This window comes from Gymnodraco acuticeps, unplaced genomic scaffold (genome assembly GCF_902827175.1).
Source record: "Gymnodraco acuticeps unplaced genomic scaffold, fGymAcu1.1, whole genome shotgun sequence".
NCBI classification, from domain to species: Eukaryota; Metazoa; Chordata; class Actinopteri; order Perciformes; family Bathydraconidae; genus Gymnodraco; species Gymnodraco acuticeps.
The window spans coordinates 142,692-161,836 of NW_022990567.1; the positions used below are offsets into that span (position 1 = coordinate 142,692).

General features: G+C 41.1%; 1 protein-coding gene and 1 pseudogene across 1 annotated transcript; both read left to right on the forward strand.

The window, feature by feature from the left end:
• The first annotated feature begins 8,993 nt into the window (after window positions 1-8,993).
• On the forward strand, window positions 8,994-12,685 carry LOC117553794 (extracellular calcium-sensing receptor-like). Its single transcript, XM_034227863.1, has 6 exons — window positions 8,994-9,187; window positions 9,369-9,666; window positions 9,801-10,595; window positions 10,765-10,992; window positions 11,188-11,311; window positions 11,778-12,685. The coding sequence occupies exons 1-6, from the start codon at window positions 9,003-9,005 to the stop codon at window positions 12,683-12,685; spliced, it is 2,538 nt and encodes an 845-aa protein (XP_034083754.1). The 5' UTR covers window positions 8,994-9,002.
• Window positions 12,686-13,035: 350 nt separating this feature from the next.
• Window positions 13,036-18,504, forward strand: LOC117553769 (annotated as a pseudogene).
• The last annotated feature ends 641 nt before the right edge of the window (window positions 18,505-19,145 follow it).

The following is a 19,145-nucleotide window of genomic DNA, read 5'->3' on the forward strand; positions in this document are numbered from 1 at the left end:
TGATGGAACCCTACAATTATATTTGTTTATTTTAGTGTTTCCAACTGTGAGTTATTTCAATGTGTAACGTAGCATATTGAGATGACTCCTTTTATTAGAATGCAATGTACCATCATTTCAACCAATATGTATATATGCAAATACAAAAAGAATAAAATGATATGCAGACCCAAAATACCAATCTCCTATGTGATTTCAGATTAATTGCCAGAAATTGTTATTCAAATAATAAAATCAACATTGCCTCGCATAAAACATTTGACTAAACTTACATTTCATCTCGTCTCCTGAGACTTCTTTTCAAGCAGGAAAATGCCCTTCTTGTTATTGATGGTGTATAAAGGGGTGTCATGAGCTCTCACGCAGATTGGCGTGACCTGAAGAGCACAGCCATGTCCTAACTGAGGCCGCTCCTTTTGGTTCTGCTAATGGGGAAGGGGGACTCTGTGTGCTGACTGCAAGACTCAGCACAACCGCTTGAACTGTTCCAAGATGGTGACCTTGTTATTGGAGGCATTTTTTCATTCTGCACAAGGCAGGATTACGTAATTAACACATTTCAGACAATTCCAGGAGTACGGAAATGTAAAAAGTATCTATTGTTCGGCATATTTTCAACGTCATATGTTCATTGTACTGTATTTGAGACTCAACACAAATTTATTATTTTGTTCTATCTTTCACAACACCCTAGCTTCAATTTTTGAGAATTCAAATGTTCTCAAGCATTGATTTTTGCTATCAATGAGATCAACAAAAATCCTGACATGCTCCCTAATGTTAAACTTTGCTACAGTATCTATAATAACTGTGGAACTATGGACATACTGAGAGCTGCACTGGCACTGTTGTCTAATTTACTGCAGATCATGCAACCTCAGGCTATTTCCACTCGAAGCGCTTTAACAAACAAACAAACTTCCTCTGAAGTTCACAGTGTCCCCAGCCTGCCTCCACACCTGTCCCCTCAGCCTATACTGGAAACTTCCCCTCAGGCCTGTTGCATCATGATAATCATAATTATGCCCAGGAGGATTTGACCATGATGTTGACTTTCGATAAAAAACTTTCCACCCTGAAGTAAAGAAAGGAAGACTCATACATTAAGTATATATGCTTATGTTTTTAAACCTTTGGAAGCAATTAAGTTAGATGTCAAATCATTCCTAGATAAGACCATTCAGGGTTGCCAACTATGGGTACCTGGCTGGAGTGAGATTTTGATATCATGGGTTTAATTACACATATGCGCACTAAATGACTGCTATCGTGTCAGCAGCGGGACCTTAGCATATATATAGGATATATATACAATATATACAAACAGGGCCGGACTGGGACAATAAGTCAGGTCCGGGAATTATACACCCAGCCAGGCCACTACCAGTTTCCTTTTGTGCCATTTTCCTGGATTTATTTGTCAATATTTACAGAGTTGCTGCCCGTAGTGATAGCCCTAAACTTTAAATCTACTACCCCAGAATAAACATATGGACATGGGTTACTATTTAAAAAATATGTGCAAATCTATTTAGGAACCTATCTATGTGAACATTTTTTAAGTGGGGGTGGACCTCAAATCCTGTAGGGGGGTCCGGGGGCATGCTCCCCCGGTAAGATTTTTCTTTTTAAATGTTGGACTTAAATGCATCAATCTGGTGCTCTTTGAGGGGAAAATAAAGAGATAATAATCATAAAATCATAAGTACATGGCCATAACCAATAAAATACCATATCCAATATGAAAAAACATTTGAACTTGTTTATTTATTTGTTTTTGGTTCATTTATAGTTGTGAGTGTGTCTGGGCTCCTGAATCAGCCTCTCCTGTCTCCCTCCTCTCCCCCTGCTCCTCTTTGAGGCAGCAGCAAAGACTAGTAGTAGCTCTCAACAAGTTTTTAAAGTTTATCTTACCTTTTTTCACCTAGTTACATTTTTTTTTATTATTCATGCATATTTTACTCATCACTTCCCCTTCAAATGGAAATATGTGTTTACATAAATGGTGACCAAACCGTTTGAGACCCACAGAGAACTTAGACTAAGTTAACTATCTAAACACTCAAGAGTCCTTTACCTCACCTGAGCTGTAGTTATCAGTCTCTCAGTCTGACAGGAGAGGACTCTCCTCCACCTTGTTGACAGCTCATGATATCCGTTAGCGCAGCTAGCTAGCACCAGATGCTAACAACAACAATACACGTAACCGGTGCGCGCTTTCTCTCTCGCTCGCTCGCGCCACACATACACACAGCCTCCCGAGCTTGAATGACACACAGAGACCAATCGAGGGCATTAGTGTATGATCTGTATGAAAGTGGCCATGTCGGCAGGCCACATCATGTAGACAGCCAGTCACCCTCTGTGAGGCAGAGTCAGACCCATATTTGCGCAGCGTTGCGTTCACAATACATACAAATAAAAAAAATCCTCAGGCCAGCAGGCCACTTAACAGGCCAGGCCATCGGGAAACCTCCCGGTCCTCCCGATGGCCAGTCCGGGCCGCATCTATCGTTTTTCCAACCCAGTTTAGATTTAACCACGCCCACTTCCGCATTACGCAAGGATCGACGTAGCTCTACGCGATAGCGTCATAGACGCGGCACACCCGCGAAATCTGAATCTGACAAGCGAAATACCGTCCTTTTAAATGCCGCATAATATGACTGACGACCACACTTATGCAGTGCTGAGCTAATGTTAATTCATCATTTAATATTAATTCCTGATAGATATAAGAGGGATACATTAGCAAACATCTGTATATATAGCCTATATATAATGTTTCGTCTTTTGTTTGTCCTGAAAACGACATTTGAGGATACACACAGGCTATTCTGATAAGATATTTAAAACGTATTTTGTTTGTCCTGAAAACGACATTTGAGAATACACACAGGCTACTTATAGATGATAAAACACCAGTAATACAATCTCAGGACTCTTCGATAAGGCTTTGATTACAGGATCGTTTACTTTAAACAACTATTCAATATCCTGCTTTACCGCGACCGCTATAACTGCCGAAGATGAAGTCTATGACGCTATCGCGTAGAGCTAGGTCGATCCTTGCGTAATACGGAAGTGGGCGTGGTTAAATCTAAACTGGGTTGGAAAAACGATAGACGCGTCCGGGCCTGTATACAAATACACAATATTGGACGCAGACTATAAAGGGCACAAAGTTTCATTCACTAATGAAAGTCAAACATGTTTGTTTCCACTGTTTTATTGTGTGCCTGTCGCGATAAGCAATTAATTGACTTATCGTACAATAAATAAAAATGAACTTGATAAATTTCCATTTACATGAGGATGTGACTAGCAGTTTGAAAGGATGTACTTGAATTATTATTATATTATTATTATTTCAGTGGTCTAAAATGGTCATACAACGGTGCCGACAATATTATCGTTTATCGCAATAATTTCCGGGAAAATGTATCCAACAAAATTAATTATCGTGAGAGGCCTATACATGAAACACACACACACAAACAAATCTACAGACTTACTCCAAACTGCCAAATATATTAATTAACACACTCTCACTCTCATATACTCTTTGATTCTATTTTGGCCTAGTAGAACAATAAGCAGCAGACTTTTATTTTTGTATCATTTCTACTGGATCTTAGATCTACGCATGCGCAATACGGGTCGGGGATTGACCAACCGCCTCCCACTTCTCTGCTGTCTGTTAACGTTGTTAAGAGTGGTGGGGGCGGGGAGGGAGCGGATCGACAGCTTGAGCAGCTGTCAACTCAACATTGTAAATAACCAACCAAAAACGATCGCCGGTTCATCTTGTTTTTGGCATGAGAATAGTCTGGGCAGCGTGAGAGCGTGAGATTGAGAGTGAAAGCGTGTGTCACACGCCAGATGCGTGAGAGTTGGCAACCCTGCCATACTGTTAGGCTTTGACAGGAACTTCACAATAAGATACAAGTGAAAAATAAAAGTGATAGAACATTTACCAACGTTATAGTATTGGTAATGTTTCACAATGTGTGCATGTCAGTGGCGACCCGTGTCTATCACAACTGGACCTTCTGTGGACACACACACACCCACCGCCGCCGCGCCCCCCCTCCGCCGCCACTGCCGCCCCCCCACCGTTATAATGTCCGTCTTCTCACTGAATTGTCGTCTTAAAAAGGGTACTCACAACAATTCCGCAACAACATCATCTTCACCTGTTGCACTTGCCATTTCAACGTTAAAAACAACAAAACGGCATATGAATTGCTTTTTGGCATTTATCTAGATCCTCTGTCTTGAGCCAGTGAACTACGGGGCCTTCTAGAATACCCTGGAACCGAGGAAAACTCCGAAATAATACGTCCATTGGCTACAAATCAATATATGATTGGTTGATCAAACTGTCAATCCAAAGGTACGCTCTCTTTCAGTGCAACGGCCAGGGTATTCTATCAAGGATATAGAATACCTTGGTTGAAGGATATTCTACCCAGAGACCCAGAAAAATATCTGATTGGTTGCTTTTTTTTCCTAACACAAAACCACTGAAATGCGTAGTGCATGGACCGAGAAGGACAAACAAATCAACGTAACACTGTAATATTACAGATCAACAACACAGATACGATTCTCATTTATTCATTGTACATACATTTCATTTATATAATTAAATTGATTTTTTGTTAGTTTTTTCTGAGCAGGGGCGGACTGGCCATTGGGAATACCGGGAGTTTTCCCGGTGGCCCGGTGCTCTGCGTGGGCCGGAGTGCCAAAAATCCTACCGGCCCACATTTGTAAGTGTTCCGGCCACTCCCTTTTTTCTTTTTTTTTTGCTTACCTAAATCCTACCGGCCCACATTTATAAGTGTTCCGGCCACTCCCTGGAGGGATGTGGTCCACACCCCTGGGCTGGGCTGGGCCGTTTTGATAGGCTACCTATGTTCTATCTATCAGATAGTTTCACTTTCACACATCAGGCCCGTAGCGGCTGTCACTGCGCAGTGAACGATCAGGAGTGAGTGACTGAGAGACCTAGCTGGCAGTTGCTCACAGATGGATAAACAAGCTCCAAAGCGTAAAGGCGTTTTTGTATAGTTTGTGTATACAGTATACAGTATTGTAGCGAGCCCTGGGTTCAGAGGGAAGGGCTTGCATAGGGAAAAACCCCGTTTTTGGCAGGGAAACGGGGTTCAGGGGGTGTGGCTGTACCCGTTGGATAGAAAAGGGGGAAGTGACGTCTGACTCAGAGGTCGCGCGGCTGTGGAGAAGAATGTGTTGCCCACATTCTGTTACTGAGTTTAGGCTAGTTAGCTAGCAGGTTTATTGTTTTGGGTGCAGTCACTTTTGCCTCCACTTGCTGTTCAAATAAATGTTGAAAGAAAAAGTAAATCTGTTTACAGTTCTGTTTCATATGGGTGTTGTGAGATGTATCCATAGATTTAGTCCCTAATTTTGCTCTCAAAGTGCACCAGATTGACGCATTTAACTTCAACATTTAAAAAAAAATCTTCCCGGGGGAGCAAGCCCCCGGACCCCCCTAGAGGAAGTGAGGTCCACCACCTGCTCACACCCCCTGTTAAATTGTCTCACCCACATTGAGGATGCTTCCTACGCCCATGTTTTATTCCATGCGTCAAGTCAGACAAATTGGGTCAACATTTTATTGCATCAATGATCTGTTAACATTAAAATCAATAAATATAGCTGTAACTATTTTTGCTCTAGGCAACTCAAGGGCTCAGGTAATGTGATTACTATATGAATAATGGTCAAAAATAACATTAAATGCATAGGGTTTTTTGATAAGTAACATACTTTCGTCGCCGGCCGGCCGATACATGCCGCGCATTAAAGGTGACTTATCATGCAAAATGCACTTTTGTACGTCTTTTATACATGAATATGTGTCCCCGGTGTTCTAGGGAACTCACCAAGTGTCAGAAAACACAACCCTCTCTATTTTCCTCCATACCCAAATCTCTTAAAAAGGGGCTGCAACGGATCTGATACAGACTGATCCAGATTTTAACACTTCTCTGACGTCACAGAAATGGCGCTACGGCTATTGGGCCAACTCCACCAATCAGGAGGAGACAGCCACGGACATTGCCGTTAGAAAGCGCTGGAGACGCTGTAGTACATATGCCAGGCCTGTAGACGGTGCTGTTCTCACAGAATCAGCCCATGCAAAGACACTGTTAAATTGAGCGAAATGAGGAATGGCTAAAATGCATGATCTGTTTGGTATTTTGAAAAATAAAAAGTATAAATATGCCTTACATAGCATACACTATATTATTCAAATATTGCATGATAGGTCCACTTTAAGTGGGCCTGTCTGTCAATTAATCCCCGGGCCACTTTTTCCCCCCAGTCCGCCCCTGTATCTGAGTGTTCCCGGGTATTCTCTGAATACCTTGAAGGCCCTGACGGTTCGCCACTGGTTCATGTTGATATAAAAGTTATTTCATTTGGAGGAATAAAAAGTGTGCAACCCTCTGACCTTTGACTGTTCTTCCTATGTTTGACGTGTAAGTGCATTAGCACATTAATAATGCTCTATTTGTTTAACCTGTTCTACACCACACCCCTGATACTGGAGGGAAAAACGCGTCATCTGCAGGAAACAGCGTCTGAGGGCATCTTAATATTCAATAAACTATGAATGTTTTATATCCATGTAACGGGAAGAAACTCAGCTAACTTATCTTTTTTTTTTCTTTTTTTTTTTTTTAAACCCACAAAGCTAGCGCTGAGCCTATGAATTAGCCATGAGCAAAAAATGCTAACGGCGTTTTGCACAGAAACTCACTCATAACACCCTTATTACTTATCGTAGCTGCATGTCCAACTCATCAATCTGATCGTGAGGAGACACATAATCGATTGGTACCTACATTATCACTCCATGATAAGAACTCGAAGATATTAACAAGAACAGACATGAAAACATGTGGCGCTAGGTCTAGAAACGGCAAAATGGCTCACCTTTGTCGTTGTCTGGTCAAAAGTGGTCTTCAATGTCTTTAAAACGATAAAAACGCTGCTGAAGTTAATCCATAGGTTAATCCAATGTGTCTGTGTCCCTTTGAAATGATTTCTGATAATCCATATGCAATAAACCTGCTTTTTCGTTTCCAGATGTCAGAGCGAGAGATAGGTTCGCTCTGATGCAAACCTGCATGCGCAAAGCCCCCACCTTTTTTTGTTAACAATGGTGTGTATGTGGAAATCCCCCTTCGATTCTATTGGCTCTAACGGTCAAAAAGAGATGTCAATCACCAAAATCGACAAATGGGTTCCAGAGAAACGGTAAAAACGCCCATTTCCACCCAAATCACCTCAGAGGTGGAGTTTTGTTTGCTAAACCTCTCTAAAAAGGTCACATATCACTTGTTTTGCATCAATCTTGATACAGGGTACTTATTATATGTTGTACTTTGGATTCCTAAAGCTTTTAGTCTACCTTACCATCATCCAAGGGTAGTTTTCACTATAATTTTTTCTTTAAAATACAAAACATCTATATTGATTCTGACTTTTCTACATCCAACTCACAGGTTTATCATTACGTTGAGAAAAAAGATTATTAATGTAACCCTTTTAGAAGGGAAGATATGGTCATTTGTTCTGGAAATGTCATTGTGGAGCCTGAGACCTGAAAAACAGGCTCAGTGCTTAACAGGTTAACTGCTGAGAGTAGCAGTGCAGGAACTCTCAGGTAGGCTGACCGATGATTTGGAAGAGATGGTCATCTGATTTTAGGTGTCAATGAAGACTGATCTGGCTGGCTGTCAGCATAGATGGCCTACTGATGATCTGGCTGTGCATCCGCAAATATGGCATGGTGAATGCTTTTTTCTAGGAAGAACGTCCTGCAAATGGCAAGGTGCAGGGGAGGACTGGCCATCGGGACGTTCGGGACAAATCCCGATGGGCCGGTACTGAAGTGGGCCGGTTGGACGATATGGGACGGTCAGATAAGACCCCCCGTCGACAATTTACTAACGGTATTTACTTGCGGCACCGAGGTGGGCCGGTCGGAGCAGTCACTAGCACCCCCCCCGTTGACAATTTACTAGCGGTAATTACTTGCGGTACCGAGGTGGGCCAGCGGTACCGAAGTGGGCCGGTCGAGAGTCCTGGGCGGATTTGTAGTCCCAGTCCTTCCCTGGCAAGGTGAGACATGTTGACATGTTGAGACATGGCCGAAGGATGTCAGGCTTACTGGTCAACAGGTCGACTGAAGGCTCACAGGGTTCAGAAAATACAAGATCAGTCAGAAAGTAGGTGGGCTAGCTGGCTCAGGGAAGGCAAGGCAGAAGGCATGATCCGAATGGCTACCGAGGCCATCAGCTTCCTCTACTGCACATTTCCTTAGATCAATGTTATGCTTTTTTATTTATGCATTTCATATCTAATCATTAGGTAGATTACTTAAAAACCAAAACTGTTTACTGAAATTGAAGCTGTCAAACCTAAAACATACCATCCAGGCCTGCCCCTCCCTACACGCAGATCACGCAGACTGCGTGGGGCCTCATCTGATGCGCAAAAGCGGCAAAATTAAGCGCGCCACAGTTCCGCCGCTGCGAGGCTCCGGCGCTCACAGTTCACGTGCATACTCCACTAGCACTAGCTGGCTTTAACTATAAATGGCAACTTGGAAATAGGCCATGGATTTTGGGTTAGAGAAGTTTCAAGATAAGATCTTTTGAGAAGTAATTGAATAATAGTTGTTTTTTTATGCAGATAAATCGAGAGCACACAAGTACCAGTACGTTTGGTAACGCAAATAACCCTTTTCCTGTTTGACGCCACCTTCCTTTGCCCCGAATTCCACAGAGATAAAACATCAATGTTCCATTATTCTTTCCCAAGTTTCTCCAAAATATATAAATACAAGTGCTCAATTTAAACTTGCATTGGGGTTCATGTGATGCCAATGAATTGTTTTGGCTAACTCAAACAGTATGTCATCCACACAGAGGTGGCCGGAGCAGGGATGGGCACTCTTACATATGTTGCTGGTGGCATCTTTCTCTCAGGCTGAGGAGCCAGTGTGCACACAAAGAGGAGACCCTGAGATCCCTCAGATGTTTAAGGATGGGGACATAATGTTGGGGGGAATCTTCTCTTTCCACAACAGCTGGAAGAACAGACGGGATTCCTACATGGACAAACCACTGCCACTGCAATGCACCAGGTAACAGTATACCATATCAATATTTTGCTTCAAATTTCTTAAAGGGTATAACATTGAATATTTAAATGAAGATATATTCCTGTTGTGTGTGATTTTATCATCAAATATTTCCATGTACTGTGCCACTCTTTCTACTGCATGGACCTTTTGTAACTAATTATTATTAACTGTTTGCATCAAGCTTGGATTTCAGAGGGTTCCAGTTTGCCCAGGCTATGCTATTTGCCGTAGAGGAGATTAATAACAGCACGGACCTATTGCCTGGCATCTCTCTGGGCTATAGGATCTATGATTCCTGTGGCTCAATTGCCAAAAGTGTGAGGGTTGCATTGGCCTTTGCAAATGGTAATGAAGTTGTATCACAACCCTCTGAAGTACCATGTACAAGACCTGCCCAAGTGCAGGCCATTATGGGAGAAACTTCTTCCTCTCCCTGCATGGCTATGGCTACTGCCATCGGACCCTTTCATATTCCAATGGTGGGTATGATTGTTTTATATTACTAATATTCAAGTATTGCAACTATGTATAGCAAAAGGGATTGTAGTTGGCTGAATAACTACTTTATATTCTGAATCTTTACCTTGGGATATAACTTGTTTTTTTCTTTTAGATCAGCCACTTTGCTACTTGTGCCTGTCTCAGTGATAAATCCAAGTACCCATCCTTCCTCAGAACAATACCCAGTGACTACTACCAGAGCAGAGCCCTGGCACAGCTGGTTAAGCATTTTGGTTGGACTTGGGTTGGAGCTATTAGAACAAATGATGATTATGGAAACAACGGTATGGCCACATTCACAGAAACGGCCCAGCAGCTTGGCATCTGTCTTGAGTACTCTGTGTCCTTCTTTAGAACCGATCCACCAGACAAAATACAAAAGATAATTGACATTATCAAGGCTTCCACTTCCAAGGTGATCATTGCTTTCCTCTCTTACATGGATTTGGAAGTCATACTACATGCATTTTCTCACCACAACTTGACTGGGTACCAGTGGATAGGCTCTGAGAGCTGGATCTTTGATTCTCAAACTGCAGTCGTGGATAAGCATCACATTCTAGACTGTGCTATAGGCCTGTCCATCCCCAAAGCACATGTCAGTGGCATGAGGGAGTTCATGTTGGATGTGAGGCCGCTCAATGTATCTAGTAATGAAATGTTTACAACGTTTTATGAGACGTTATTTAGTTGTAAGTTCAAGCAGTCAAAGTCTTCATCAAGAAATCAGAAAGAATGTACTGGACGTGAAGATTTGACTGAAGTGCAAAACAGCTTCACCGATATGTCTCTGATGCCTATCTTTAACAATGTCTATAAAGGAGTGTATGCTGCGGCCCACGCACTTCATTTTATCCTCAGCTGTAACAAAACATGTAACACCAAGGTGCAGCTAGATCCATTTACGGTGAGTTGATCACCAATGTTACTGAAGTTTTTACATCAAATCACATCAACAAGGAACATGTTTACAATAACGTAAATTAAACTTTTGCTGTCTATCATGCTGTTAAAAAACTTGGACCACAACACATTCTTCAAATTATGTTCTGTATTGACAGATATTTGTTTTTCAGATTTTACAGCACATAAGAACTATTCAGTTTAAAACAAAGGAAGGAGAAGAGGTTTACTTCAATGAAAATGGAGACCCAGCAGCAAAGTATGAAATTATAAATTGGAAGCCAAGAGAAAATGACATTGTGGAGTTTGTCACAGTTGGCCTTTATGATGCATCTTTACATGCAAACAAACAGCTACATCTGCAAAATGAGTCTATAACTTGGACACAGAACTCCCAACAGGTAAAATACTCTAAGATCACTGTCGTTGCTAATTACAGTCTTTTTGTTTCATTATAAATATGAAATTGACACTGTTAGTCATAATGTATGGTTTTTATGCATCAACATTTTAAATAGAAATATGCAAAGGCAACACAGTAATCAAAGGGAAGGCCGATGTTTTTCTTTCTTCTCATAGTTGATTTGATCCCACAGGTGCCTGTGTCAGTTTGCAGTGAAAAATGTCTTCCAGGAACTCGCAAGGTTCTCCAAAAAGGAATGCCTGTCTGCTGCTATGACTGTATAAGATGTGCAGAGGGAGACATCAGCAACATTACAGGTATAGTTACATAAATGCAAGACAAAACATGTATCGTTCATTTTAAGAAATTGCAGTGGGTTTTTGGGGGATTTCAAAACCATGCAGTCCTTTTAAGAAGAAAAAAACACAATATCGTTACATAACCAATAATTGCAAATGATACATATACAGATACTGAGACAGAATTCTGAAGTCAGCTATATAAATATATGCAAACGTTTTCCTAAGGATTAATGCATTATGTCAAAGCACCAATGCAAAATAAATGTTTCTACTTCAAGTCTAAAAATAAATCATTTCATTATTCATAGAAATTCATAGAAATCCCTACGAAGAACTTGTGATTGTACAAATAAGCAAAACATGTTATATGCTTATTATGTGCTGCACTGTCTTGTATGCTTAGAAAATATGCAACGTAGGGACAAATACAAAATTAAAAAATAATTATACATAATGTTTACCACATTTTTATTTTCTTCAGATTCTGTCACCTGTGTGCGGTGTCACCCTGAGTTCTGGTCAAATGAAAGAAGAGATGCCTGTGTAAAGAAGGAGGCAGAGTTTCTGTCATATGAAGAGATTATGGGAGCGCTGCTCACTGCAGCATCCTTATTTGGAACATGCATCACAGCTGTTGTGGCATTAATTTTCTTCAGATACAGGAAAACTCCAATTGTCAGGGCTAACAACTCTGAGCTGAGCTTCCTGCTGCTCTTCTCCTTGACGCTGTGTTTCCTGTGTTCTCTGACCTTCATCGGTCGGCCCTCAGATTTGTCCTGCATGCTGCGACACACAGCATTCGGCATCACCTTTGTCCTCTGTATCTCTTGTGTTCTGGGGAAAACTATAGTGGTGCTAATGGCCTTCAGGGCTACACTTCCAGGCAGTAATATGATGAAGTGGTTTGGGCCTGCCCAGCAGAAACTAACTGTTCTGGGTTTCACTCTAATACAAGTAATGATATGTATCCTCTGGTTAACAATTTCTCCTCCTTTTCTATTTAAGAATTTTAAAGACTTCAAAGACAAAATAATCTTAGAGTGTGCTTTGGGCTCAGCTTTGGGCTTTTGGTCTGTACTTGGTTACATAGGACTACTGGCCATTTTATGTTTCATTCTTGCTTTTCTGGCTCGGAAACTGCCTGATAACTTTAATGAAGCCAAGTTTATAACCTTTAGCATGCTGATATTCTGCGCCGTATGGATCACTTTCATCCCAGCGTATGTAAGCTCTCCTGGAAAGTTTAGTGTTGCTGTAGAGATATTTGCTATTCTGTCCTCCAGTTTTGGACTGCTCTTTTGTATTTTCATCCCAAAATGTTATATCATCTTACTCAAACCAGAGAGGAATACAAAAAAATATATAATGGGAAAGGGAGCCCTAAAATAATTATGGAACCCTACAATTATATTTGTTTATTTTAGTGTTTCCAACTGTGAATTGTTTTACTGTGAAACGTAGCATATTGAGATGACTCCTTTTAATATATTGCAATGTACCATCGTTTCAACTAATATGTATATATGCAAATACAAAAATAATACAATTATATGCAGACCCAAAATACCTATCTCCTATGTGATTTCAGATTAATTTTCAGAAATTGTTATTCAAATAATAAAATCAACATTGTCTCGCATAAAACATTTGACTAAACTTACATTTCCTCTCGTCTCCTGAGACTTCTTTTCAAGCAGGAAAATGCCCTTCATGTTATTGATGGTGTATAAAGGGGTGTCATGAGCTCTCTAGCAGATTGGCGTGACCTGAAGAGCACTGACATGTCCTTACTGAGGCCGCTCCTTTTGGTTCTGCTAATGGGGAAGGGGGACTCTGTGTTCCTACTGCAAGACTCAGCACAGCCGCCTGAACTGTTCCAAGATGGTGACCTTGTTATTGGAGGCATTGTTTCATTCCGCACAAGGCAGGATTACGTAATTAACACATTTCAGACAATTCCAGGAGTACGGAAATGTAAAAAGTATGTATTGTTCGGCATATTTTCAACGTCATATGTTCATTGTACTCATAAATGACCATATCTTCACTTATAAAAGGGGTAAATTAATAATCTTTTTTCTCAAAGCAAGGTAACATCTGTGAGTTGGATTTAGAAGTGTCAGAATCAATATAGATGTTTTTATTTTAAAGTAAATTCAGATCGAACACAGTAAACAAATGTAAATTATAGTGTCCCTCCGTCCGTCCAAAAAAAATTACTTATAGTGAAAACCACCCTTGAATGATGGGATGGTAGACTAAAAGCTTTAGGAATCCAAACTATAACATATAATAAGTACCCTGTATCAAGATTGATGCAAAACAAGTGAAATTTGACATTTATAGAGAGATTTAGCCAAAAAACCCCACTTCTGGGGTCATTTGGGTGGATTTGACCTATCTCTGGCCCCCCTTGGTCGATTTTGGTGATTGACATCTCTTTTTAACCGCTAGAGCCAATGGAATCGAGGGGATGTTCCACATACACAACACGTTACCAAATAAGGAGTGAGAGTGACGCGTAGCCAAAACCGGAAGCTGCGATAACTCTGGTGACTACCATTAGCAGCTAATATTATTTCTCTGATTTTTACATAGATATTGAATTATGGATTATCAATCATTTTTTCAAAGTGACAGACACATTGGATTAACATTTAGATTAACCCTCAGCAGAGTTTTTATCGTTTTAATGCTATTGAACACGACTTTTGATCAGAATAACAGCTAAGGTGAGACGATCTCCCGTGTTTGCTCGGTAATGCTATGTGTTGTGATGTCTATGTTTGCTTCCCCTGTCACGAGTTCTGATCACTCAGTGATGATACTAATACCTATATAATCTGTGGAATCTCAGCTTTAATCGGATATCTTGTATGTGCAGTTACGATAAGTAATAAGGGTATATTTACCTTGAGTTCTGTGCCAAGTGCCTTAGCATTTTTTCGCTCAGGGGTCATTTAGACGCTTCTTATGTTTGTCTATTTTACTGCAGATCAGCCATTATGCAACCTGTGCCTGTTTGAGCAGCAGACAAGAGATCCCATGTTTTTCAGAACAATTTCAAGTGACTATACCAGAGCAGAGCACTGGCAAAGCTGGTCCATCACTTTGGATGGACCTGGATTGGTGCTCTTGCTGTTGATAATATATATGGCCTGAATGGCATGGCTTTATTTATCAAAGCTGCACAAGAATATGGAGTGTGCATTGAGTATTCTGAAGCATTTTCATCGTTTGGTCCACCTGATAGCCTACAGAATATAATAGAGATCATTAAGCATGCCACTTCCAAAGTGATATTGGATTTTATGTCTCACAGATAAATTAAGTTGCTGGTGACTGAGTTGTACAGACAGAACATTAAAGGACTGCAGCTGCTGGCAGTGACGCCTGGATCACAGATCACTCTCTGACTGACAGCGGGGGTCGCAGCATCCTTGTGGGCTCACTGGGCTTCGTTGTGAGCAAAGCTCAGATCCCGGGGCTGGAGGAACACCTGAGGCAGATCCATCCCTCACAGTTTCCAAAAAGTCAGTTTTTAAGAGATTTCTGGGAGGATGTGTTCAACTGCGCCCTGAATGATTCAGAAATAAAGCCATGCAGTGGCTTTGAGAGCTTGCTGAATGTTGAATCATATTATACAACTTTTTGAGCGTCCTAAAGCCCTCAAAAACAGGAATGATGGCGTGGAATAATAATAATACCACCAATAACAATAGGTTCCTCGCACTTCGTGCAAGGACGCCGTTGGGTCCTAGCGCTCCGTGCTCGGGCCCTATTGTTATTGGTGGTATTATTATTATTCCACGCCATCATTCCTGTTTTTGAGGGCTTTAGGACGCTCAAAAAGTTGTATAATTTTGCACGGACGCCAGGACCGGTAAAAATAGCAACATTCTGGAGTCAATAGGTTCAAATTGTGCAAAGTACTGGCTAGCGCCACCTATGGCCATTCCCATTTGTGAAAGATTTACGAAGTTGCACCGTAAGTCCAAATGACCTGAAACTCCTCCTAGGGGAATGATCGGAAAAATTCCAATCCAGCACAAGTTCAGCCCCTATCCAATATGATGCTAAATTGCGAAGAACATTTTTGATAGCTCAATCGTGGAGGTCGTAAGCTAACAGCGAATACACCATTTTTGGCGATTTACATGACGCAAATTACTCCAAACTTCTCGCATATAGTTTTTCCGATATTCACGAAACGCTGTATACACATTGCTCTTATGATTGCCGACATATTTCAAATTTGCTTTAACAGGTTAATTAGCCCCACCCTGCAGAAAGTCGGCCATTTTTAAAAATGTGCGTTTTTCATGCATTTTAAGGACATTTCTGCAAACTCCTCCTAGGGGAATGATCGGAAAAATTCCAATCCAGGACAAGTTCAGCCCATATCCAATGTGATGCTAAATTGCGATTGAATAGTCGATCGCTCAAACGATGAGCTCGTAAGCGAACAGAGAATTTTCCATTTTTGACGATTTACATGTCACAAATTACAATTCAATTCAATTCAAAACCTTTATTTATCCAGGTAAAATCCCATTGAGATCAATGATCTCTTTTTCAAGGGAGACCTGCAGCAGTAGGTTCCACAAGAAGACATAAAAACATAAACAACAGAACAACAAAAGGACATCATACAGCAAAATGTACAGGGATTACAATTTACATATTTAACCACATGTACAGGTACCAACAGCATCTGATTTTGTAGCATCCAACCGAGCTTTAAAAACATGTAGTGGTACTAGCTTGGTAATTTTCCATTATTTTTGCAGACTGTTTCATGTTAGTGGAGCTGCACATCTAAAAGCTTTCTTCCCTAAAACAGTCCTAGCACTTGGCACATTTAATAAAACCACAGCATGCAATCTCAGGCAATAAGTACTTTCAATTTGCAGAGAGATCAGTGTGATACGCAGCATCTAATTTGCTCAGGTAATTGGCAGGTGCATTCATATAATAAATCACCATAGTCCAGCACAGGTAAAAAGGTCACAGTGACTAGCCCTTTCCTGGCCTCAAGCGAGAAACAGGACTTATTTCTGTAAAAGAAACCTAGCCTAACCCTCAGCTTTTTAAGCAGGTTATTTACATGAAATTTAAAAGTGAGACAACCATCAAGCCAGATATCCAGGTATTTGTAACAGGTAACCACTTCAAGTTGTATTCCTTGCGTAGTTACAATATCCAAAGCAGTCTCCGGTGTATTTTTAGCTTTAGAAAAGAGCATTACCTTGGTTTTATCCACATTTAAAAGAAGCTTAAGCTCAGAGAGCTGAGCCTGAATAATGTTAAAAACAGCCTATAATTTAACAACAGCCTGCACAGTACATAACGGTATCGTCCGCATAAAAATGTAAGGTTGCTCCTTCAACATTTTCACCTAAACTATTAATATAGATAGAGAATAATAGCTCTCCAATTATTTAATGTCATGCTACATTGAGAAGGAATAGTCCTTCACTCAAACGGGGAGCTCGTAGGCTAACGGATAATTTACAATTTTTGACCAATTATATGTCAGATAAGCTACTGAGACCTGCCTGTCTGCCTGGCACATCAACTCTCACACACACACACACACACACACACACACACACACACACACACACCACACACACACACACACACACACACCACACACACACACACACACACACACACACACACACACACACACACACACACACACACACACACACACACACACACACACACACACACACACACACACACACTCAACTTCTGTTAGTCCAACAACGCCCTTTGCTGGCGGCATATTCATTGCAACAGACACCTATACACTCCCTAACCCTACTGTTTATTTGTAGATATCTCCTAAAGCCTACAAATAAAGTGTGAAATGTAGGCCTGTTACACATATTATTGAGCAATATATATTATACACACTGTTCTGCTTTCTGCACTGACCTCAGCAGCTGTTCTCACTGTAAACATCGCGTTACAATGAAAGCAGTTGTATAATAGATAGCCTAACATTCAGGGGAGATGTGATTAATGAGTAAACAAACGGTAAAGGGCAGAAAGTCTGATGCACATTTGATCATCTTAAATAACTTATAATCACAACGGGAACAGTTTGCAGAGCTGTGCTTCGTTGACAGAAGTCCAGCCATGCGTCACACCTCTTTTAAACATCACTGTTGGCTGAATTCGTCTCCGAAGAATACTTCAGTGTACCCTCGGTTATAGCCCCTCCAGAAAGACTCCTCTCTCCTCCACGTCTTTGTACCCTCGGTTATAATTCCTCCAGAGAGACTCCTCTCTCCTCTCTCCTCTAAATCAGGGTATCCTCAGTTACGGCTCCTCCAGACAGCCTCCTCGATAATCGATCCTCGACGAGCCTTTAGAGAAATTTGTTTTCCTTCGAGACGGCGCGCCAACATCCGTTTCCGGGTCGCTGCCGGAGGACCTGGGAGTTTGGGACGCGAAAATGATAGAAATCACAAACGGCTCATTTCGGAGGACTCGCGCGCGTCTGCTTGACGCCGGGACTACCGGCTGCCCTCCCCAACAGGCGCACGGACGCGAGGGCCCGCTCATCACTGCGCGCACTTCTGTGACCGCAGTTTTAATTTACAGATGCTTCTGTGCTTAGATTCACTTATTATGTATACAAATCAGTTTATGCAGTGGCTCATGCTCTTGACAACCTGATTAAATGTGAGGAGGGTAAAGGGTATTTTTTTAATGGGACTTGTGCTAATACCGAACGCATTCAACCATAGAAGGTGAGGAATACTCCTTTGGATATGACAATGCACCTTTATTTAATTTGCCATTTAATCTCCGCACAATTTCTTTAATAGGTCTTGCAATATCTGAACACTGTGAATTTCACCACCGAGGAAAGGGAAAACGTTTATTTTGACAGTAATGGAGACTCTCCAGCACGATATGAACTTGTTAACTTACAAATGACAAACAAGGGAACCATGGAAGGAATAACAGTTGGCAATTATGATGCTTCTCTTCCAGAAAGTCATCAGTTTATCAAGAAAAACATCCCAGTTGTATGGGGAAATCCACAGACCAAGGTAGAGCAGACGCTCCTGTTTACTAACTCACTGATTTACTGAAAAACCTTGCCAGGTATGTTTAAGATTTCAACAAAATTGTGTTGACAAATTGTGTTTATGTGTGTAGGAGGTTCCTGTGTCAGTCTGCAGTGAGAGCTGTCGTCCTGGAACTCGTAAGGTCCTCCAAAAAGGAAAGCCAGTCTGTTGTTATAATTGCATACACTGTCCAGCAGGAGAGATCAGTAAAACAACAGGTAAATACAACATATATCAGTATTTCATGACTAAACGGGATTTTAAATAATATAAAAAAACATTTTGTGCCTCTGAAACCCTGACATCAATTGAACACTTAATTCCTCTTTGTCCTTTTTTGTTTTGCAGATTCAATACACTGTACGAAATGCCCACCACTGGTCCAACAAGCAGGGAGATGCTTGCATACTAAAATAAATACAATGTTTAGCATATGATGAAATCCTGGGATCATTGTTAGTTTTATTTTCCTTGCTAGGAGTTTTTCTTACTATGATCATAACACTAGTCTTCTACTGCCACAAAGAAACCAACAACTCTGAGCTGAGCTTCCTGCTGCTCTTCTCCTTGACCTCTGTATGTCCTGTATTCTGTGTTCTGGGGAAAACAAAAGTGGTGCAATGGCCTTCAGGGCTACACTTCCAGGCAGTAATATGATGAAGTGGTTTGGGCCTGCCCAGCAGAGACTCAGTGTTCTGGGTTTCACTCTAATACAGGTTATAATTTGCATACTTTGGCTGACAATAAGCCCTCCATTC